Source organism: Delphinus delphis, chromosome 1, assembly GCF_949987515.2.
Source record: "Delphinus delphis chromosome 1, mDelDel1.2, whole genome shotgun sequence".
NCBI lineage: Eukaryota > Metazoa > Chordata > Mammalia > Artiodactyla > Delphinidae > Delphinus > Delphinus delphis.
The window spans coordinates 183,371,741-183,393,490 of record NC_082683.1 but is presented as its reverse complement, the minus strand read 5'-3'; the positions used below and the strand labels follow the sequence as shown (position 1 = coordinate 183,393,490).

Genomic DNA, 21,750 nt, shown 5'->3' with positions numbered 1-21,750 from the left:
AAGCTGTCTTCACTACCGACTCCCAGGGCAGCTGGCCTGGCTCAGGCCAGAGGCGGCCGGGTGCCGGGGTGCGGCTCAGGGCCTGGGATGACCCTTGAGCCTGGCCCCTCGGGAAGCAAGAACTCCTGCCTCCCCTTGTCCCACCCAGTCTGTGCCCACTTCTGTTTGTGCCTGGCATGATTCCCGCGGCTTGAAGGGGCGAGGGCTTCCAGGCGAGGCTCCGAGGCAGAAGCAAAGAAGTGGAAATCAGTCTCCAGCCGAGGTCCGTGGGAGCCGGAGTACCCGGGCCTCTGCAGAGCAGCCTGGAGCTAGGCTCGGCTCGGCCCTGCCCCACGAGCAGGCGGAGGCTGGATGCGCCCAGGACCCGGAGGAGATGCCCTGGAGGAGGGGGCCGGGTGGTCAAGAACAGCCCAGCACCTCGGCCATTCCCAGCGAGCAGGGCCGGGCCCGTGGCAAAGGTGCCAGGACAGGCCAGCGGCCCCCACAGGGGCAGAGGCGGGAGGCCGCCGACCCCTGGTGGTGGCAGCAGGCAGCTGGGGCGTGCGTGGGTGGCAGCGAGGAGGGGCGGAGGGAGGAAGCTGGCTTCCTGAAGCCTTCTCAGCCCTCAAAGACAGACCAACAGACAGACAGACAGCTGGCGAGAGGCGCTGGGGGCACAGCTGCTTCAGTACGTACCTGGGCGGGCCGGGGAGCAGCCCCGCGGGCCAGGGCTGTGGGACCTGGGGAGACACGGGAGGGCGTCTGGGGGGGCATGAGCAGGAGGGTGCCCGGGGCCACGGCGCCCGGCTGGGGCGCGGGTGCTGACCCCCTGACGTCCCCGAGGGCCGGGCAGGGCCCCCAAGGGAGAGAAGAGGCGGACGAGGCCCTCCTGCTGCGAGAGCCTCTCTGCCCGCTCGGCCCCTGCGGGCGCGGTGACCCCACAGCCCCTCCCGGACTCGGAAGCTGGGACTCTGGTCTGGAAGATGGGGACCGTACCCCAGGGGAGGGCCCCCCACCACCTCTGCGCCCCCTCTTGTGCCCCCAGCTGTTGCCTCCCCATGTGCGCTGTCGCTCAAGGGCTTGGTGAGGCCATTTCCTGTGACGGTTACCGACCGAGGCGGGCTGGGGGGGGGGGGATGGGCAGAGGAGGAAGGAAACACCCCCAGCCTCCGTCCTTGGACAGAGACCCCAGGAGCCAGGACACCCCTGGGGCTGGAAGCGGCAGCAGCCTGCGCGCCCGGGGCCCTGGCGGCTCCAAGGCTGCAGGAGGCCTCCACCTTCCCGTCCAGAGGAGGCCCCCGTACACCCAGGAAGGGTGTGTGTGAGCCTTTCCTCCATCCAGAACCGCTGTGTTCCCCCCTCGCCCTCCCTGACCTGGCCTCCAGCGTGGGGCTGGGGCAGCACCCCGCCCCGCCCCGCCCCCCGATTCCTTCCTATCTTCACCCACAGTCTCTACCCTTCATCTTGCCCTCACTCTAAACACAGGCTGCCGCCTCCTGGGTGCCCCTGCAGAGATCCTGGTCTTCCCAGGGTGAAAACACCGCCACTTCCTGGGGAACGGAAGACACCCCAGTGAAAACAGAGGTGCCAGAGAGCAGAAAGCCGGCCTGGGCCTGGGAGCCTCCTCTGGCCGGCCCGGCAGCCCAGAGGTCAAAGGTCATGGCCCAGTGAGCCTCCCCTGGGCCCAGCCCCCCCCCCGCCCGAGCATGGTCCAGGCCCGCGGGGGGGCACTCCAGAGCACAGCCACCGGCCACCCCTTCCCCTGAGGGCAGCCATGACCCAGCTTCCACCTGACCAGGCGCCAGCCAAGAAGCACGTGCGCCTGCAGGAGAGGTAAGACCTTTTCCGGGAGGGGCTTCCCTCCTGCGGGACCCTCGCCACCTCTCCAGGAGAAGGAAACCAGATGTGCTCATTTGCATGTCATTTGCATGCCTTTTACCTGTCTGGGGCACAAGCTCTGTGTCAGCCTCGCACCTGCGCCCCAAGCCCCAGGTGGGGTTGAGCACCCCTGGAGGGGGCCGGGGCCTCCAGGCCTGGATGCTGGTCAGAGCTTTAGGGGCCGGGCCGGGAACGGGAAGTGGGGGCACCAGCTCTGGCCGACAAGGGGCGGAGGTGCACAGGGCCCGGGGCCTCTGGGGCAAGGGGAGACAAGGAGCCGCCCCCCAGAGGTGCCCGTAACAATCGTAACCATCAGAGGCCGGCGCGCGTGGGCTCACGGGGCACTGGCTGTCTGTGCTGCAGGCGCGGCTCCAATGTGGCTCTGATGCTGGATGTGCGGTCCCTGGGGACCGTGGAGCCCATCTGCTCGGTGCGCACGCCCCAGGAGGTCACCCTGCACTTTCTGCGCACAGCCGGGCGCCCCCTCACCCGCCGGGCCCTGCAACACCAGCCACCCAGCCCCAAGCAGCTGGAAGAGGAATTCTTGGTAAGAACGTGGGGTCCCCTCCGCGTCACTGCCCTTCTGAATCAGGAGAGCCAGCTGGTACCACTCTACCCTGGCCTGCAGGCCTGTCCCCTTTGGGCCCCTGGGAGAGAGAACCCTGGGGTCTCCAGGAAGGAACCCGCCCAGCCTCCCTCCTCTGCCCTCCGCCACATCTAGACCTGCGTCCTGATGCCAGGACGAACAGCTGGGTCCCAGCTCTACTAGGAAAGGTGGAGGGAGAGGAGGCTGGAAGGGGGCTGGCTGTTCACTTGCTCCCTCCCCCCACCAGAAGATCCCCTCAAACTTTGTCAGCCCTGAAGACCTGGATATTCCTGGCCATGCCTCCAAGGACCGATACAAGACCATCTTGCCAAGTAAGGACTGCGGCAGGGGCCTGGGGCTGGAGGTGTTCAGAAGGTAGAACACAGCCTCAGCCAGGAGAGAGCTGCCGTACGCAGAGGCTCTTCTTCCGGCAGAGGAATGCCCACATCCGGGCCTGGCCGGGGAAGGGGAGCAAGTAACCACAGCCAGGGTGATGCTAGGCCAGCGCTGCTCAGTGTGACCCCAGGAAGCCGGTCTATGGTGTTCTTATCCCCATTTTACAAATGAGGAAACCAGGTCACAGAGAAGTTGTGTAACTTGCTGGAGGTCACACAGCCAGTTGCACCAAACCTCCTTCCTCCTCTTCTTCCCACGTGGGAAAGGGCCCACACAGGTCTGCGGGGGGAGATGCCCCGTCAGGACGGCTCCCCGAGAGGGGCCTGGAGGGCCTCAGATGGACGCGGTGAGGAGGCTGCAGATGGCGGTCCCGGGGTCAGCGCCTCCTGTCCTTCAGAGGCAGGCACAGGCCCTCTGAGCACGAGGCCTGGGGACACTCTCCCCTCCCGCTCCGCTCAGAGCACCCTTGTCTGGCCAGGCCACCTCCAGGAACCCCCAGTCTGGAGGCCACAGCCCTCTGCCTGCCTGGGCCAGTCCAGGGGCTGTTAGCACTCAAGGAAGGGGGACTGCCCTGCTCCTGGCCCCGAGGCACCCTCCGTCCAGACCAACTGGCCCTGGGGAGCCTGCTTCTTCATCCGGCCTGGACTGGAGTTGGAGAAAGGCCCCCTTGGACGGACAGCCAGGCTGACTCGCCCTGGGGGTGGAATGAAGCCTCAGTTCCAGTCCGGCCTCTCAGGAGACAATATCTCTTTTTCCATTTGTATTGCTATGACCCTGTTCTGCGCCTCACTGATCTCCAAACTAGAATGTCGTTCAGTAAAAGCCCTCTCCTCGCTTGTCCATCTTGCCCAGCACCAGCCAGGGAACCTTCCCAGTTACTTCTTTGACCATGGCCCACTGCTGGTCAGGAACATTCGGTGGCTCCCTTCTGCGTGCATATGAAATAATGCCATAGGTATCGGCCACCTGCTATTCGCAGGTGCCGTGACAAGCACAGGACTTCTCTCTCTGGCCCTGCGTGAGTTTGCTTCGCTGGTCACCTTTTGACCTGTGGCCTCTGCTGATTTTTACTTCCTAGACCCCCAGAGCCGCGTCTGTCTGGGTCGGGGGCAGAGCCGGGAGGACGGAGATTATATCAACGCCAACTACATCCGGGTGAGTCGCCGGCGGAGAAGTGGGGGGGCTGTGTCCAGAGAACCCCCAGGACACCACCTAGCACGGCTGGTGGTTGGGGCACCTGGTGTCCCAGCTCCGAACCACGGCTGCCACAGCCCTTCCGAGCCAAGCCGGCGCAAACAGGCCAGGACGCCAGGCAGGAGCACAGAGCAGACGTCAGACGCCGGAAGGAAGACCCCGGTCTCCTGGGCGCACCCCGTCCCGCCGCCCCTGCCAGCCTCACAGCGCGGAGGGCGGCTCGGGCCAGGCCCAGCCTGCGGCTCCCAGGTCTGCACGGAAGGTGCAGCGCCAGCTGGGGGCGCTGGGCAGGCTCCCTCCCCTCTGGCCTTCGCTGCTCCAGGCAGCCCCTCCTTCGTGGAGACGGCTTCAGTCGAGGAGCCGGGAGGCGGGGAGGCCAGCTGGGCTCCATCCCCAGCGTCAGCCCGCAGGGGTGGGAGGCGGCAGGTGCAGACTGCGCCCTCTAGCGGCTCAGAGTGGGTGGGACCGCGGCCGGGTGCCCCGGTGAACAGCCCGCAGCCCGGGGCCGCCTGCGGGGGGAAACGCGGCCCGGTGATGGGGAATCTGGGGAGTCTGGATTTCACCGTCCCCTGAGGAGCAAGAAGCTGAGGATCCTGAAAGGGAGAGAAAAGGCTGGCAGGAGTGTGCTAGGCCTCGCTGCTAAACGCACAAAGTAGCACGTAGGGAAACATCCGCTCGATAACTACTGAACTGTTTCTTGCCTTTTGCGCTAGTATTCGATAGAGAGCAGCAGGGGAGGAAGGGGACAGTCACAGAGGCCCTGAAAGATGCTAGACTCAACCCAACACACTTCGTAGAGTTTGGTCTGCACCACGTGCTGCTGGATGGCCATTACTCCCCGTTTACAGACCAGAAGCTGGGAAACTCGCTCCCGGCTGCACAGGCAGTGAGCAGAACAGGGGTTGGAACCCGGATGTTCTCACTCAGAGCCCGTGTCGTGTCCACCATGTGGCGTCTGGTGTGTGTGTCTGTGACGTGTGTGTCCGGGCTGCACGGTCCCTGGCTGCAGCCTGAGCCCGGCACCTGCAGGTCTGGCCGCCCCAGGGCCCTGGCCTCACCGCCCACCCTTCCCCGGCCTCCTTTGCCTGCAGGGATACGGTGGGAAGGACAAGGCCTACATCGCCACCCAGGGCCCTATGCCCAACACCGTGTCAGACTTCTGGGAGATGGTGTGGCAGGAGGAGACGTCCCTCATCGTCATGCTGACACAGCTCCGAGAGGGCAAGGAGGTAGGAGGCTGAGGTGCAGTCCCTGGCGAACCCAGACGGACAGGCTGCACCCACGTCTGCAGCACACCCCTGCTGGGGCAGCTCCGGGCAGGGGCCTCCCCTGGGAGCTGAGGACACCTGTCAGTTCCTGAGACACTTGGCAGGGAGGCCAGCCCCAGCCAGAAGCGGGGGGGGGGGGGGGGGGGGGGGGGGGGGGGGGGGGGGACACTTTATCTGCAGGTGTCAAATTCAGGACAGCCCAGCCCTCGCAGCAGGGTGGAAATGCCGCAGGTGGTGTGTGGGGGGGTCCCTGCTCCCATCTCTGCCCTGGCCCCTGACTCCCAGCTCCCTCCCCCCAGAAGTGTGTCCACTACTGGCCCACGGAGGAGGGGACCTACGGGCCCTTCCGCATCCAGGTCCAGGACGTGAGAGAGCGCCCGGAGTACGCCGTGAGGCAGCTCACCATCCAGGTACCGCTCTCTGGTCCGCAGGGAAGTCGGGCCACCCTCACTCTCTGGAACTTCCCTGGGAGGCACAGGTTTACTCAGGGAAACCTGCTTGAACCCACATGTAAAGAGCTGCTTGGGACCAGAAGAAGAGGGATGTGGGTGCCGCCCTCAGGGAGCCTCTAGTCCAGTAGGGCAGCGCCAACGATCCAGGTGGGAACCGCCAGGAAGGCCCAGCGGTCTGTGCCAAGCGCCCAGAGGAGGGAGCGGGGTCCTGGAGTCACTGCTGGAGGAACCGCGGGCCGTTTGACAAGATGCTTAATAACTTGTAAAAGGGCCTAAAAACGCATCTGTTATTGTGTAGCGTCTTCTGCTCTCCAAAGCGTTTCTCTATCCTCCGAGCATCATGGTCCCATTTTCAAGGTGAGGAGAGTGAGGTCAAGGGACTCACCCAAAGTCACGTGCTGGCTGGAGGCAGAGCCAGGACTGGAACCTGGGTCTTTCCGCCCTCCCCAGAGGTGTCCCAGGAGGGAGCGGTGGAGCAAAATGAACGGGACCAGGCTGGCGTCTTCTGCTCGGGCTCCCTCCAGCCCCAGCACCAGGGAAGGGGACGGGCGATGCCCTCATCCTGTGCCCTGCTCTCATGCCTTGTCCCCACCCAGCACCAGGAAGAGCGCCGGTCAGTGAAGCACATCCTCTTCTCGGCCTGGCCTGACCACCAGACCCCAGAGTCGGCTGGGCCCCTGCTGCGCCTGGTGGCCGAGGTGGAGGACAGCCCAGAGACGGCTGCCAACACTGGGCCCATCGTGGTCCACTGCAGGTATGTGCCCCCTCCCCCGAAGCCCTTCCTCCCCGCTGGGCCCCTCCTGGGAAGGAGTCTAAGCAGAGCAGGCCCAGGTCTTACTTGGACAGGAAACTCTAGGTCATTCAGCAAGCGCTCTGTCCTTCCCTCTGGCTGCACAACCTGGACGTGTGGGCTGGACACCCAGGCACAGTCCAGAGAGGCAGCTCCCAGTCTGCTGAGGCAGGAGACGAACATGATCCCCGCTGTCAGGAAGCGCATTTATTCACTCATGAATGTTTACTGAAAACCTGGTCTTGCCAGGCACAGTGTTAGATGAGACAGCTGTGAACAAGACGGTTTGGTTTCTGCCAAGTTTTATGGTCTGGTGGGAAAGACAGCCAACGAAACGAACAGGACGCAGCATGAGGACATAATGGGGAGTGGGGGGGGGGGGCACAGAACGAAGTCGCCCAGCCCAGACTTTGGCCAGAGAACATCTTCCGGGAGCAATGACCTCTAAGCCAGGCTAAGACCTGAAAGGTGGATTAGCCAAGCGAAGGTGTTGGGGGTGGGCGGGGAAGCCTGCCAGGCAGATGGAGCAGCACGTGCAAAGGCCCAGGGGTGCAGTTTAGAAACTGACACGATGCTGGGAGCAGAGTCAGCGAGTAGGGGCCGGAGTCACATGGGAAGGGGGCAAGGACGAAAAAGCCTGGAAGATAAGAGACGAGGGGCCTCACGGGACTGGCTCGGAAAACTGGATTTGCCAGTTACAAAGAACACTTAGGCCACGGGGTAAGAAGTGGAGTGATGCAGGGGACAGACTTAAAATAAGGAAGGCGTTCGGGATGCATATGCTAACTAGAACACAGCGGCCAAAAGCACAGGCAGAGGGGCTGGGAAACCCCTCCCGCAGGTGCACCCAGACGCAGTGCTGGGAGGTCCGGGGCTCACAGGGGAAGACTTCCTGAAGAAGGGAGGAAGTTAAGGGCAGGACAGAGCAGAAGGGACAGGACTGTGGGCAGGACCGAGGCGGGCAAGGGGGCCGGGCGCCAGCAGCTGTGAGGACGCGGCGTGGTTAGGGAAGGACGTTCCGCGGGGTCATCCAGCCCAGCATAGGCACCGTCAGCAGGAAGTTGCTGCCCCCCACCGACCAGGAGGGAGCGCCTCAAAACGCCCACAGGGACCCGAGGGCGACCCGGACCGGCTTTAGGGGGAGGCCAGCGAGGGATGCAGACGCCCCCGTGGCCACCCCGCGCCCCGTGGAGGCCTCCCTATTTCCCTTCTGTTCCCCACCCACCCGGCCCCCTGTGACCTCCCCGCCCCCTCCCTGGACCCCTGGACCCAGCGCAGGGATCGGCCGGACTGGCTGCTTCATCGCCACCCGCATTGGCTGCCAACAGCTGAAGGCCCTAGGGGAAGTGGACATTCTGGGCATCGTGTGCCAGCTGCGGCTGGACAGGTGGGTCTGCGGACTGAGCGGGGCCCTTCACCACCAGGCACTTCCTGTGCGAGAGGAAGGGGCCCCTTTCGCTCCAAGAGCTGTTCTTTTGCAGCTCACACCCTGGCGAGAATCTCTATCTAGAATTTTAGCTCTCTGGCGGGGGGCGGGGCGGGGGGCAGAGGTGGGGCGCCTAGAGGTAAATAGGCCACCCTGTGGATTTACCCGAGCTTTCAACCTCTTCTGTTTCTTGTCTCTGTTTTTCCAAATTCCCTACTCAGGGGAAAGGTGGGGGGAAAGAGTACGGTTGGTTCTAGAAACTAGGTGGCCATAGGCGATGCACAGAAGCTCACTGGATTTGGAGAGAGAGGACCAGGGTGTATCTCACCGAGCTGTCACTGTGCTTCCCTGGGTCCCCATTTCTTTATCTAGAGAGAGACAATGTCCCTTTCCCCAGAGAGCTGCTGTAAGGAATGAGTTAACTGATGTGAAAGTATTTGGGGAACACGAGCACCTACTACACACATATATAGAATTATTACTTCTAAGATTACCGGGAAGAGGAAGTCTTGGGGTCAGGAATGTTCCTGGCCCAGCCTGGGGACTCAGGGGCTGGTTCTTCCCCAGGAGCTGAAGGGTCAGAGAAGACGCCTGCCCGCATGGGGCCCCTCCTACCCCCACCGCGGGCTGGGGAGGGTGCAGCGGGAGGGGTCCGCTGCAGAGAGGACGCACCTGGAAGGAGGAGCCCGACAGGCCTTCGGGAAGCTCAGGCTCTCCCCTCTGGACCGCCATTCACGGCCTGTGCACCTCTCCCCGCAGGGGGGGCATGATCCAGACCGCGGAGCAGTACGAGTTCCTGCACCACACCTTGGCCTTGTATGCCGCCCAGCTGCCAGAGGAGCCCAGCCCCTGACCCTGGCACCCTCCCCCGCGCAGGGCCGCCTCCCCGGGCCTGGGAAGGTGGGTTTGGGAGAGTGGGCCTTGTGACCTGGGGAACCCCCTGAGTGGGCATGGGAACAGGGTGCCCCTCGGGGTGTGTCTGGGGTCACAGGAAGCTGGACGGTGAGGACAGGGCTAGACACTGTCCTTCAGCACTGCCCACTCCCCTGCTCCCTGCAGAGGCCCCCCATGTCCCTCCGAGCTTAAAGCTGGCGGCTGACCTCTACAAGAGCTGGGAAAGAGGCCCGGGCATCCTGGTCCCTGCAACGCCGCGTGGGCCTCAGTCTCCTCCTCGGACATGGACATCAGGTGCTTTACTGCCACCGGGGGAGAACCACCAGAGGAGCACCTAGAAGCCACTCCAGCTGCACCCCCTTCCTGGGGCTGGCGAGAGAGTGACCCCAAGATCGCCCCCCACCCTGGCCCAGCCCGAGCACAGGCCGATGACCTGAGCTGGGAAAAGCCTGGTGCTACCTGGGCCAAGTCCTCAGCATCCTAGCAGGGCCTCTTCACCCACATCCGTGAGGCTGGACACCCCCCAAAGAGAGCAGGGACCAGACTGCCCCTGTGCCCACACGAGTGTCCGGGGAGCAGGCTATGGAGCTAACCTGGTGGGACAGTTGAACTCTCTAGAAGAGGGAAAGTGTGTGGACCCCTTGGAGGCCCAGACGGCTGCCCCTGCCTCCGTAGCTGCCGGCCACCCACCCCAGCTACTCTCCAGGGAGGCCCAGCATCCTCTGCCTGCCTTCGGACCCCAGAAGGGACCCCGAGTACCCAGGGAGGACACAAGAGACGAGCATGGGGCCGAGGGCGCTACCTGACTTTAGACAAGCAGCCCCGCCATGGCCGCCTCCCTGCAGAGCACACCTGGACGGCTGGCTGTTGCCATGAGCGACCCGGGTTAAAGCACCTACGTGGACCCAGGGGCTCAGGCTGAACCCGGACCCCCCATAGTCTACCCCGGAGAGCTAACTCCCCTCCGCACCTCACATCCACACGATGTCCAGGGCCCCCCAGCTCTATGTCAGGGCTGACCACCACACCCCAGGGAGGCGTCCAAATCCTTCATCCTTGAATCCGAGATGGGCTGCCCATGGGGGGAAGGCAGGCACCATCCTTCCAGGTGTTTGGCCCCTGGGGGCTGCCTTTGCCGGGGCCAGTTCTCCGAGGAACCCCCCAAGGAGCTGGGTCCCGGAGAACAGCTGGCCTTTCCCTCAGACAGCGCTTCTGGAAAACATGCAGCGTTGGAACCGAGGGTGACTTCCTAATGCTTCTGCTGGTCTCCTCCTTCCTCACCGCCTGGGAATGGGCTCACACCCTCCTGAAGCTTTCCTGCCCTATGAGAGGCACTCCCGGGGCCCGTGGCGCTGGGTGCTGGGCCGTCAGGCGCCTGGTCCTCCCTGAGCTCAGACCCCACAGGAGGAAAGCCACCGCACAGGTGGCAGGCTCCCCTCCCCTCCCTGGGTGCTGTTACCCCAACCCCGTCCCAGAACTTGAGGACAGGCTCTGAAGAGTGACCAGGTGGGAAAATAAAGACTTCGCGGATGACTGAGTCATTCCTTCTGTCCCTCTTCCTCTCAGGCCTCTGGAGCCTCTTTACATCAGTAGAGAGAGTGAGAATCCACAGGCCAAGAACAGGCTGCTGACCTTCACCCCAGACGTGCACTTTTCCAGCCCTTCCAGGGCCGCGTGAAACAAAGTGACACTGGAGTCAGTCTGGGAAACGGGCAGAGGTGTTCCTTAGGCGCTAGAGAGGGACTCACAGAGGGCAAGGACTAGAAAGCCCATGTAAGTTAGTAACTTAATAACCCAGGATACTGCACGGGGCCAGGACTTTGTGATTCCTCCACTTCGGCAACAGATCATTTGGGGTCAACTCGGCTGGGCTTGGCAGGTGTGGTTCAGATTGAAATTTTACGCACCTTTGACTGAAGCCACAGACGCCACGTGAGTGCCTGTGGAGGCCAAGTAGGAAGGCACGCCCAAAGCGGGGTGTGGGCTCAGGGGGTCCAGCAGCCCCGGGGTTGGGTCCTCCCAGGACCAGCATCTCTGCAAGCCCCACACCTCCTACCGCCAGCTCTCCTGAAGAAAACTTTGGTTTTACCAAAACAGGCCAACTTTTTTCATTTGCCACAAACCTCCCTCACGGGAAACCCCCCACAGGACTCTCTCTCTTTAGTATCATGGTGGTCCCAGTAAAAGTCACTTTGGGCCAGAGGCTTCCTAAGCAAGTGGCCCTGGTACCTCGTGGTTAACGAGGCCTCACAGGTGGATGTTCCCCTCCACTGGGGCTCCGGTACCCAGAGATGCTCAGAGGCAAGGACTTAGGGAACAAAAGATCTTAGAGACATCGTCCCCGCTTCCTGGGAAGCCACGGACCACCGTCCTCCACCCTGGAAATGGTCCCGCTCAGCGGGGCCCTCGCCCACCTCGGGCCCACCGCCCTGTAAGAAGGAAGCGGGTGCCAATCGGGGCACAGCAACCCGGGAAGGCGAAAAACAATCGGAGCTCTTTCCCCAAGGGCCCCTAGCGCACAGCAGCCCGGCCCGCCCCGAAGGCCGCGGGCGCCCCGCCCAGCGTACCCGCAGCCCGGCCCGCCCGGCCCGGCCAGGAGGAGCGCGCCCGCTCGGGGGCGAGCAGGGCCGGCGGCCGCGCGGGCGGAGGAAGAGGACGAGGAGGAGGACGACTGCGAGGAGGACGGCGACCGGGAGGAGAAGGACGCGCGGAGGCCACACCCATCGGCGCGCCGATCCGGCAGCGAGTCGTCGGCGGCCGCGCGCTCCAGCCGAGCCTCCGCCCGCACCGAGTCCGGAGCCGGGCCGCACCGGGGAGGGGCCGCTCCGGCCGCAGCGCGAGGGCACGAGGGGCGGCGGGGAGCCGGCACCGGGCGCGGCCGGCGCAGCGACCATGATCGCTTTGTTCAACAAGCTGCTGGACTGGTTCAAGGCCCTCTTCTGGAAGGAGGAGATGGAGCTCACGCTGGTCGGGCTGCAGTACTCGGGCAAGACCACCTTCGTCAACGTGATCGCGGTACGGGGCGCCGGCCGGCCGGGCCTCAGGTCCCCGCCGCGCCCAGCCGAGCGGGTCGCCGCCTGGCGTGGCCGGCACGGCTGGCGCCGGCGGGGAGACGCGGGCCCGGGCGCGCGGGGCCTAGCACGGCCCTGGGGACCCGGCGGCGCGCGCCCGGGCCGGGATGGCACGGCCGGGCGCAGGGGCGGGGGACGAGGGGACGCGGCCCGGGCCCCAGGACCGGCGGCGCCGAGGGTGTCACGAGGCCAGAGGGACCGCCGCCCGCGGAGACGGGCCCCCTCCGGCGCCCGCACCCTGGCGCATGACGGGGCGAAAGTGCAGGGCCTGCCCGTGCGGCGCGCGGAGGGTCGCAGGACGGATGCCCGCGAGGCTGGGGGAGGGGGCCCGGGCCGGCCCGGCCCCACCCCGGGGGATTAACCCCTCCTGGCCGGAAGAGGAAGCCCCGGTGCTATTGACGAGGGTGTGTGGGGGGAGGGATCCCTGGGGGGAGTGGAATCGGCAGAGGCCCTGGGCTCCAGCCCAGACTCCTTCTCCACGGGGAACCTCTCCCCGACCGTGGCGTCCAGCTGGGGGTCCGGGGAGGACGCACTGCATCCTAAAGGGAGCTCGGAGTCCCCGCCTGGCCCGGAAGTTGCAGGGGAGAAGGAGGTGCTTCGGACCCAGAGGATGAGTTGGAGGTGGAGGGGCAGGTCCACTCTGGGGACACAGGGGAGAGTGGCTCTGAGGGCTTTGGGTCATCAAGACCAAGGTGGGCAAGTGTAAGCCTTTCAGCGCCAGGGCAGTGGTGGGGAGGAGTTAAAATCTGCCTCGAAAAAGGGGAAGATGAGCTCCCTGGGTGTTTGAGCTGAGCTGCAGTGGTGGCTGCGGCCTGCATTTCCGAGAGGGCTGGGCTGGGCATGTGGGGCTGAGGAAGGCTTGGGCAGAGCTGAAGTGTCCGGGGACCCGGCCCTCGTCCGCAGACGGGGGTTTCTGAGAGCTGTGGAGCGGCCATACATGACAGGGGTCAGCAGAGAAGTGTGACCTGCCAGCCTGGGTACCTCCCCTGCCTGCCTCCTGCCCACCCTCGAAGAGAAGGGTGGAGGGAGACTGGGGGGCAGGTACCCCATGATGGCGTGTTTGGGCACTGGCTTCCTTTCCCAAACGTGTTTGCGATGACCTCTGCCCAGGGGCTCCTGGCCGCTCACCCAGCAGCACAGGCTCTTCGGGCCCAGGCTGGGTTTGTTGGCGCGATGGTTCCTGGGCTCCTGTCTGCCCAGGCGCTGGCCCTTGGTCGCAGGCTCCTGGTTAGACCTGGTGTTGACTTGGACTCCAAAAGCAGGAGCGCAACGCCTGGCCTCGGGTCCTGCGGGCCTGTGGCTTCGCTCCGAGGTGCCGAGATCGGGGGGCTGTCTCCAGGGAGAGGCCGAGAGGGGACCAGTCGGTGCCGCTGCTACTCTCGTGGCTCAGCCTGGGCATCACCTCTGGTCCCCAGGGAGTCTCTCCTCCTAGAGCGTTTACAAAGCTGTGTTCCTGGGCGGGGGTCCACAGGAACCCAGGCGGTTCCGTGTCCTGGTCGTGTCCAGAGAATGGGATGCTCTGGCAGGTCAGAAACGGAATCCAAGAGTCGCAGGTTTCACTGCCAGGGTCAGGAGTTTCCGAGGGGTGCAGCGAGGGCTCCCCTCCCCCAGCCGGGCCTTCATGTTTATGACATAAATTTGCCACCTCAACTCACACATCCTGAAAGTGCAGCGTGAATTTCCCTCGAAACAGGCTTCTCCAGAACACCCATCCCTCGTGGGCTGCAGTGGGAGTGCCCGAGTCCAGAGTTCTCAGCTCCTCCAGGGCCACGGCATTGTCGCCCACCAGTGTATGATCCCAGTGGAGTGTCTTTCAGAAAGAAGTGAAGAGTCAGGACCCCGGGCTCTGGCCCGTGCCCACCACTGACCTTCTGGATCCCCTTTGCCTCTTCTTGTGGCCTTTCTTTGTCTTAGCTTTTACCCATTTGGGTTTTTTCTACTCCTTGTATGAGTCCGACTGTAAATGGAAATTGAGCTCATGTGTAAGCTGCTCCTCTGGCTAATGTGAGCTGGGAAGCGTCACAAAGAGATTCTCCAGCGCATCTGAGAACCCAGAACTCCTGTCTGAGTTCTGAAAAAGTTGTGCTGCCAGAAAGTGGGAGATGTTTTGCCCGAGGGAAACAAGAGGCCATTTTCAGATACCCACAAGTGTGAAAGGGCATCCAGGGGAAGAACTAACTTTGGGGTACCCGAGGGGTAGAGCTGGGAAGGTGGATTTTTGACTCATTAGAAAGCACTTTGGAGTGTTGGAGCTGACCCAGGAGGGATGAGCCAGAGGACATTCAAGTCTGAGCCAGGGGTTCCTCCAGATGACGTTAGGGTGCCTGCTGACCTTGAACGAGGAGCTTGTGAGATCTGAGGCCTTAGCCGGGAAATGCAGTAGTGACTGGTTCCAGCTTAGCTCTGATTCACAGCTGAACTGGAAATACTGAGGCCGGGGAGCCTGGCTCCCTGAGGGTCCTCCTGGAACCCTCCTTTGTCCAGGATCACACTCTGCCAGGCTGGGCTTTCCATTTCTATGGGAGCCTGGGAATGTTCTGGGTGGCCAAAGAGCATGATGGTTCCTCATGTATGGAAACCATTTCCAAGCACTTTGTGAGCCCCATTTGCCAATTTTTAGGAAACCAAAACCCTTTTCTGCCATCTCACAGAAGGAAACCCTGAGGCCCAGAGAGGTCCAAGTGTCTTGTCCAAGCTCCTCCACGATGAGGGATAAACAAGAGCTGGGCTTCCTTCCTCAGGACCACATTCTTCATCTGCCCGGTTGGGGATGGAGTGGGCTTGGGCCCCGTGGGTGCCCCATTCCACCTGCACCCTGTTGGGGTTCGTGGAGTTAAAGCATACGTGGTCCCCCCTGCTTAGCCAAAAGCAAACCCTCGTCAGGGCACCCCCTTTTCCTCACTGTTAGAGGCTCTTGGACCCTTTTGATATCTGATAAAAACAGAGACCCTTTCCCCAGAGGCGTGTACATGCAAACAGAAATGTGCACAGACTGTGCGCCCCTTCGGGGGGTCTCCGAGCCCCCCTTCGGCCTCCAGGTTAGGAACCCTCATCCGTCTTATCTTGAGCGTCAGTCCTGGGCATTCAGTGCTCACATCCGAGGGACCTGGTGAACGAGCTCAGGTGATTCCTGAAGATAAAAGGGAATCCATCCGTCTCATTCAGGGGGGGTTTCATTCAGACTCACAGGCTCTGAATGAGAGGCCATCCTGTCCTACACTTTGGCCGATGGTCAGAGCCCCTGACCACTCTGTGTGGCCTTAGGCAAATTACTCCTCCCACCTGGTAGAAGACAGTGACATCGTAAGGGAACAAGGCTGTCCCCTCAGGTTCAAGGTTAAGTAAGCCCCAGCTCCTTCAGCCTGCGTCTGGGGGAGAAGCGGAGGTGTCCTACATGTGAACGTGGAGATGACCTTGAGCGGAGTTTGGTCTGGCCTTAATAGAGTCCTGTGGCTAGTTTAGAACAATCTTAGAGACAGTTTAGAGGGGAGACGTGGGAATTGTTAGAATCTGAAAGTGGGTTATGGGAAACAGAATTACGGTTAACTTCTACTTACTGGGTGAACTCACCCATGTCAGTGTAGACACGGCTCCTCTCCCAAGAGCTCTCGGTCTAGTCGGGGTGCACGGTGAGGGGTACCCATCCTACAAATGGGTACAGTACAAAGAAACCCGGAAGTTGCTTGCTGCGCGTTGCCTTTGGGGCGTGGCTGACTTACCGACCCTCGGTCTGATGTGAACATTGACTACCACGTGAAAGTGTAAACCTAGATTGTTTAACGTGACCTGCCGCACCGGAGGCTAGATACAGAAAGGGGGCTCTGGTCCAACAACAGAGAGGTGGGTTAGACCTCAGGAAGGACTTTCTCTATCCTGGTCGGGCGACTTCGAGGGGCCTCTTTGTCACGGGAGCTCGGGTGTGAGGTGGACACCGGGCTTGGTCATGGCCCGTCTTGCTTGAAAGCAGGGGGCGCGCGGGAGCTGCCCGGGACACTGGGGCGCCTGAGAGGCTCCGGCCTGGCCTCTCTGCTTCATTCCCGCAGCCTTTTGGTCCGTGGCCGCCGCGGACAGCGCATCTGGGTCCTGGCGATTTTTGCCCCTTTTCCAATTCTGACTCTTCCTTCCAGTCGGGACAGTTCAATGAGGACATGATCCCCACCGTGGGCTTCAACATGCGCAAGATCACCAAAGGGAACGTGACCATCAAGGTGCGCGGCCGAGCTGGCCCCTGGGCGCAGGCCCACGGCCGCAGAGGATGTGTGTGTGCGTGTGCACGTGTGCACGTGTGCGCGTGTGTGCACGTGTCTGTGTGCTTCGGGCCTCCGGAGGAGAAGCTAGAGGAAAGCAGAGGCTTGGGTCCGACCGGATAGTTGGGGAAAGAGCTCAGGTAGGCTTAGGAGTCGGGGACGTAGAGAGAGAAGGAATTCCAGTGGGGCGGGCGGGGGGCACGTGGGAGCCAGGATGGACTGGGGGCCTGCCTGCTGCTGACACCCGCTCACCTCTCTTGCTCAGCTCTGGGACATCGGGGGACAGCCCCGCTTCCGCAGCATGTGGGAGCGCTACTGCCGAGGAGTGAGCGCCATCGTGTAAGTGTGCAGCAGGGCCATGGTCGTTGCCAGGTGACTCACACCTGTGTGCAGCTGCCTTTGCTTTGACACATGCTCTGGACGCCCACCAGCCAGTCTGAGAACCAGAGGACTGACCACTTCATGCTGAAGCATCTGTGTGTCCCTCCTCATCTCCCTGCCTACCCCCAACCCAGACTCACCCTTATCCTGAATTTTGTATGATTTAGTGGTTCATTCCCTTGCTTTTTTTTTTCCTTTCATTGTTGGCCGTGCCACACAGCTTGTGGGATCTTAGTTCCCCAACCAGGGATTGAACCCAGGCCCTTGGCAGTGAGCGCCGAGTGCTAACCACTGGACTGCCAGGGAATTCTCTCCCTTGCTTTTTAAAAATAATTTTATTCTACGTATATATATGCCCAAACAAAAGATCATTTAGCTTTTGTTGTTTGGTGTTTCTTTTTTTCGCGGTACACGGGCCTCTCACCGCTGCGGCCTTTCCCGTTGCGGAGCACAGGCTCCGGACGCGCAGGCTCAGCGGCCACGGCTCACGGGCCCAGAGTCTGCGCGGCATGTGGGATCTTCCCAGACCGGGGCACGAACCCGTGTCCCCTGCATCGACAGGCGGACTCTCAACCACTGCGCCACCAGGGAATCCCAGCTTTCGTTGTTTTTAATCTGATTTTTAAATTTAAATTTTTATGTATTTTTATTTTTTTATAGTTTTTAAAGGTGACACTCCATTTACAGTTATATCAAAATATTGGCTCTATTCCTCGTGTTGTAAAGTACGTTTTTGTAGCCTATCTTACACCCAGTAACCAGATTTGTTTTTATTATTCTTATTATTTAAAAAAATTTTTTGGCCGCACAGCCTGAAGGCTCTTAGTTCCCAGACCAGTGATCCAACCCTTGCCCCCTGCAGTGGAAGCTCCGAGTCCTATAACCACTGGACCACCAGGGAAGTCCCCAACCTGATTTTTAAAAAAACATTTTGATGCAGGAAAGTCTTCTGGGGCTTCCTTTGCTGTTTTCACCCCCTTGTCTAGCCAGCCCTGCCCTGAGAACGTAAGCGGGTCACTCTGGGAAGGACTTAGGTCTAATCCTATGGGGCCCAGCGCTGCCACCGGAGCGGCAGCTTCTCCAGAGGTCTGGGGGATGGGACAAGGGCCGGCCGCAGCAGCCCCTGCAGGTTCTCACTCCCATCGGTTCAGAAGACATTCTCAGAGCACCTGCCTGAGCCGTCCCAGGTGGCGGAGACCCCGGGTGTCGAGCCAGAGCTGCTGCAGCTCCTTCCCCCCCAACCCCGCAGCCTGTGGTGTCAGCTTGTCCCCACCTGCCGCCCCCCAGGTACATGGTGGATGCCGCTGACCAAGAGAAGATTGAGGCCTCCAAGAATGAACTCCACAACCTACTGGACAAGCCCCAGCTGCAGGGCATCCCGGTCAGCCCCGAGTGGAGTGGGAGGGTCGGGGGCTCGGCCGGCCGGGGACCGCTGGGGGCAGGTGGGGGTAAACACTGCTGGCGGTGGGGAGAGGGAGGGGTGTGGATGCAACGGGGCTGCGGAAGCCAGCCCCCTTCTCGGGGCAGCCTGGCCGTGGCTGCCCTGGACCGAGCCCTGCCCTCCCTTCTCGGCAGGTCCTAGTCCTGGGCAACAAGCGAGACCTCCCGGGAGCCTTGGATGAGAAGGAGCTGATCGAGAAAATGTGAGTTGACCACTCTTCCCTGTCCTTCCTCCCTGCTCCCCAAACTCCCAGGCGCCAGAGCGGAGGGCTCGTTGCTGCTCTCGGCGCCCACCGCTTGGTGGCACTAGAGCGCGCCTGCCCGAGCCCCGCCCTTCGCCCCTCCCCCTCCCCGTCCCTCTATCCCCGACCGGCCCCCGGCCCCCAGCCCCTTGCTCAGTGGCAACCTCAGCAGACAGCTCTGGTCCCCTGCAGGAATCTGTCTGCCATCCAGGACCGAGAGATCTGCTGCTACTCCATCTCCTGCAAAGAAAAGGACAACATCGGTGGGTCTGGGGGCGTCGCTGCGCTCGCGGGGAGGGGCAGGAGGGGAAGGCAGCCGGTGGCTCTCTCCTTGGAGCCCGGAGCGCCGTGGCTCTCCTGGGCAGGACAGGCAGCGGGAAGCCCCGATGCTGAGCATCACCCCAGCTCTGCCGTCAACTGGTGTGTGATCGTGGGCAAATCCCCCCTCTCCTTGGGGCTCACTCCCTGCCTGTGACGTCGTAGGGTCGGACCCTTCTGGTCTGAGGGACTCGTCCTATGGCTCCGTCTCTTTCACCGCAGCCAGACGCCCTTGCACCCATCAGGGGCTGTTCGGAGCTTGGCAGCTGGAAGCTGGGCTTGTGATGCCCTTAGAGTTGACCCTAGCTGCAGCGCGCCCCCTTCCCCCCGCCGCCCCGGCCAGGTGTGTGCTCTACCCTCAGGAGAACCAGCCCTGAAGCCCTGTAACCTCCTCTCTTGCCCCGCAGACATCACCCTACAGTGGCTTATCCAGCACTCAAAGTCACGGAGAAGCTGAGACTGCGGCCCCGCCCCCTCGGACCAGGGACCGCCCTCCGGATCTGAAGCCGAGCTCCCGCCCCCTCCCCCCGCCGCCCCCCAAGCCCACCCCTCCTTACTTGGTGTGGGGAGGGGCCCTCTGGGGGTCCCAGAGTCCTGTTCTGCTGAGGTTTGAACTCCCGATTTTATTGTAAAATAAATTGCTCCCCTCCGGTCCTCTAACCTCCCCCCTCCCCTCTCCCTTTGTCTCTCCGCCGCCCTGCTTCCCTCCCCCTCTGAAGCCCCGCCCCACAGCCCCGCCTCCTCTCCTGTCCCGCTCCCTGCTTCCCTTTCCCACACTTCTGTTATTGTCCTGTGTGTACAGTATATATATGTATATATATTTTAATTTTTTAATTTAAGCAAAGACTAAAATCAACCATTTGATGCTGCAGGGGCCAGTCAGGATCTGGGAGGGGGCGGTCTGGAGAGAAGGAGAATAGCGGGGTTAGCTGGGGCCGGTTCAGATCAGGAAAGGTGAGGCTGGCACAGGGGCAGGTACCAGCCCAGGCGCGGGTGTCCGTCCCCACGTCCCGTTTGTCTCCACTTCCCAGTCTGGCCTGTCTCCGCAGTGTTTGAATGTCACAGGCTGACGGGAGCTTCCGGAGACGCCCTTCTCTGCCCCCAGCCTCAGCATGGCCACCAGGCACAAGCAGGCGCCGGAGACCGGGGGCCGAAGGGGCAGGAGGCCAGCGCCCTAGCAGCCCCTCCCGCCTGTTCCTGGCTCCCAGCTCCGGGCCGTCACCTCCACGGGCCACCTCATTTTCTGTTCTCGTTTTGCAGAGTTGCACAAGGAGAGAACTCGGCATGGGGGGTTGGTTCTTTGGGTTTTGTTTTCTGTTTGTTTAATGATTTGTAAAGTGATGTCCCTCTTCCTTTTTTACACTTTTCAGCTCATATTTAACCTCTGTTTGGAAAATGATTCTTGTAACTGTACATTTTTTTGCCTCCTAACAACAACAAGAATAAATGACAATTTTGTGTTGGGGGGGTGCGCGGTGCGGTTTTTTTTTCCGTCCACGGCCCGGCAGGCTGGGGACTCTGGTTCCCGACCCTGGGCGCACCCAGCCAAAGGGAGGCACGCGCTCGCCCGGGCGCACAATGGCCCTTCACAGAGCAGCCCCCGCGAGCGCGCCGGCTCCTGCCCTGCCGCCTCCTCTAGTCGGACCTTCCTGTGTCCCCAGCTCTGAGCCAGCAGCTGCCAGGGGAATGGAGGGGGTCTGTGTCCGGAACTGCCCGGCTGCACCCGGTGTGTGCGGGACGGAGCCCGCTTCCTGGAGTCTGTCCAGGCCCCCACCTGCAGCCAGAGGTGGCGGAGCCGGTGAATTGTCCTGGGGGGCGCGGGGGCAGTGCCGGGCCTGCAGAGCCCACGGCTTACCACCCTTAGCGGCTCCTCTGTTGGTGTCCAGGCTGCTGGCTTCCCGGCAGAGGCCGTGCCCTCCCTTCCCTGCCCACCCCCGGCCCCTCCCAGCCCACTCCACTCCTAGAGCTGGTCCCCTCTGCCCGCAGCCGTGGCCTCGGAGGCTTGCGCCCCGCTTCCCAAATCCGGGGCCATCTTGACCCACTTTTACCGTAAGCCCCGCCCCCTGGCTCCCCTCAGCCTGGAGACGGAGCGGCCCTGCGGAAGGTCCGGCCCTGCTGAAGGCTCCACCCCTTCTCGCCGCACCTCTGCAGGGAGGAAGCCACTTGCACCGTCCTGGGAGCAGGGCCTTCCCTCGTGGCTCTGAGCTCACCGGCCCTTCCTCGCTGCTTCCTCTTGGAGCCTCCTGGTCATCAGAACCGCAGGGAGGAATGGCCTGCCTGGAGAGGGCTTCCCCACTGCCGGGGAGTTTGGGGAGAGAATGCAGATGGAATTTGGCGGAGGGAGCTAGATGACTTCAGGTTCCTTGCAACCCCTAAAGGATAGGACACGTGCCCCCTGGTCGAGGAGGTCGAAGCTGGGGCCGGGCTGTCCCCTGGGCCCTCGTGGCTGCTGAGGTGGCTGGAGATACCACGGCCTGGGAGGCTGGGACAGGACCAACAGTCACTGGTCTGGCGAGCAGGATGGGGAGTTTTAGGGATGAGCTGCCTTTCTCGCCTCCTGCGTCCTCTGAGGAGATAAGACAGGATGGGCTGGTCGCCAGCAAGCAGGCATCCTCCTGCCCCAGTGCCTGCACCCAGCACACAGCAGGTGCTTCGTAGGACAGACTGCGTATATGTACACCAGCATGGGGGGGCCCTTTGCACGCCTGGCCAAACCTGCTCTGCAGTTCTGGAGAATTGAACCCCCAAAGGGAGGGAGAGAAGGAAGGTGCCAGGCGTCATGCCGGGAGCTTTATGTATCTTGTCTCATTCAATGACTCCAGGCCTCTGTGAGGGGGGGTTATTCCTGTTTAACTGATGGGGTCCAGTAACTGCGTCCAGTCCGGCCCAAGGGAGGCAATTCTCAGTGCAAGGTGCGCATACTGACGGAGTCAGGGCGGCTCAGTGGGTTGGCCCTCCTTCCACCTGGCTGACATCAGGGCTCAGGGTTGGTCCCCTAAAGACCCAGCTCAAGTCCACTGCCAGCTGCCGCCCCACCCCAAGCCCAGGACCCCTAGGCAACAAATGCCACATTGTTCCCCCAGCTGGCCTAGCCGGAGAGACAGTGGCTCTTTCCCAAGGCCCGCTGGCCTGCTGACTAATCCTGCAAGCCACTCACGTTGGCGGGGCCCAGGGCAGCGGTGGTGGCA

The 21,750-nt window shown here is 62.4% G+C and overlaps 2 protein-coding genes across 7 annotated transcripts; both read left to right on the top strand.

Annotated features, from left to right (window-relative positions):
- The first annotated feature begins 634 nt into the window (after nucleotides 1-634).
- PTPN7 (protein tyrosine phosphatase non-receptor type 7) lies at nucleotides 635-10,387 on the top strand. Of its 6 annotated transcripts, none has more exons than XM_059998965.1 (11): nucleotides 635-667; nucleotides 1,465-1,812; nucleotides 2,221-2,404; nucleotides 2,691-2,775; nucleotides 3,918-3,994; nucleotides 5,125-5,262; nucleotides 5,601-5,711; nucleotides 6,350-6,507; nucleotides 7,822-7,930; nucleotides 8,729-8,869; nucleotides 9,029-10,387. In XM_059998965.1, the coding sequence occupies exons 2-11, from the start codon at nucleotides 1,754-1,756 to the stop codon at nucleotides 9,053-9,055; spliced, it is 1,089 nt and encodes a 362-aa protein (XP_059854948.1). In that variant the 5' UTR covers nucleotides 635-667; nucleotides 1,465-1,753; the 3' UTR covers nucleotides 9,056-10,387. The 6 variants fall into 6 exon arrangements, 4 of the variants coding, with proteins under 4 accessions (XP_059854948.1, XP_059854954.1, XP_059854962.1 ...); XM_059998971.1 differs by having other exon boundaries at nucleotides 7,817-7,930; XM_059998979.1 differs by lacking the exons at nucleotides 8,729-8,869; nucleotides 9,029-10,387 and adding an exon at nucleotides 8,537-8,664 and having other exon boundaries at nucleotides 7,817-7,930.
- Nucleotides 10,388-11,606: 1,219 nt separating this feature from the next.
- On the top strand, nucleotides 11,607-20,026 carry ARL8A (ARF like GTPase 8A). Its single transcript, XM_060011457.2, has 7 exons — nucleotides 11,607-11,878; nucleotides 16,062-16,142; nucleotides 16,447-16,520; nucleotides 17,850-17,943; nucleotides 18,138-18,205; nucleotides 18,437-18,507; nucleotides 18,970-20,026. The coding sequence occupies exons 1-7, from the start codon at nucleotides 11,756-11,758 to the stop codon at nucleotides 19,017-19,019; spliced, it is 561 nt and encodes a 186-aa protein (XP_059867440.1). The 5' UTR covers nucleotides 11,607-11,755; the 3' UTR covers nucleotides 19,020-20,026.
- Nucleotides 20,027-21,750: the final 1,724 nt, after the last annotated feature.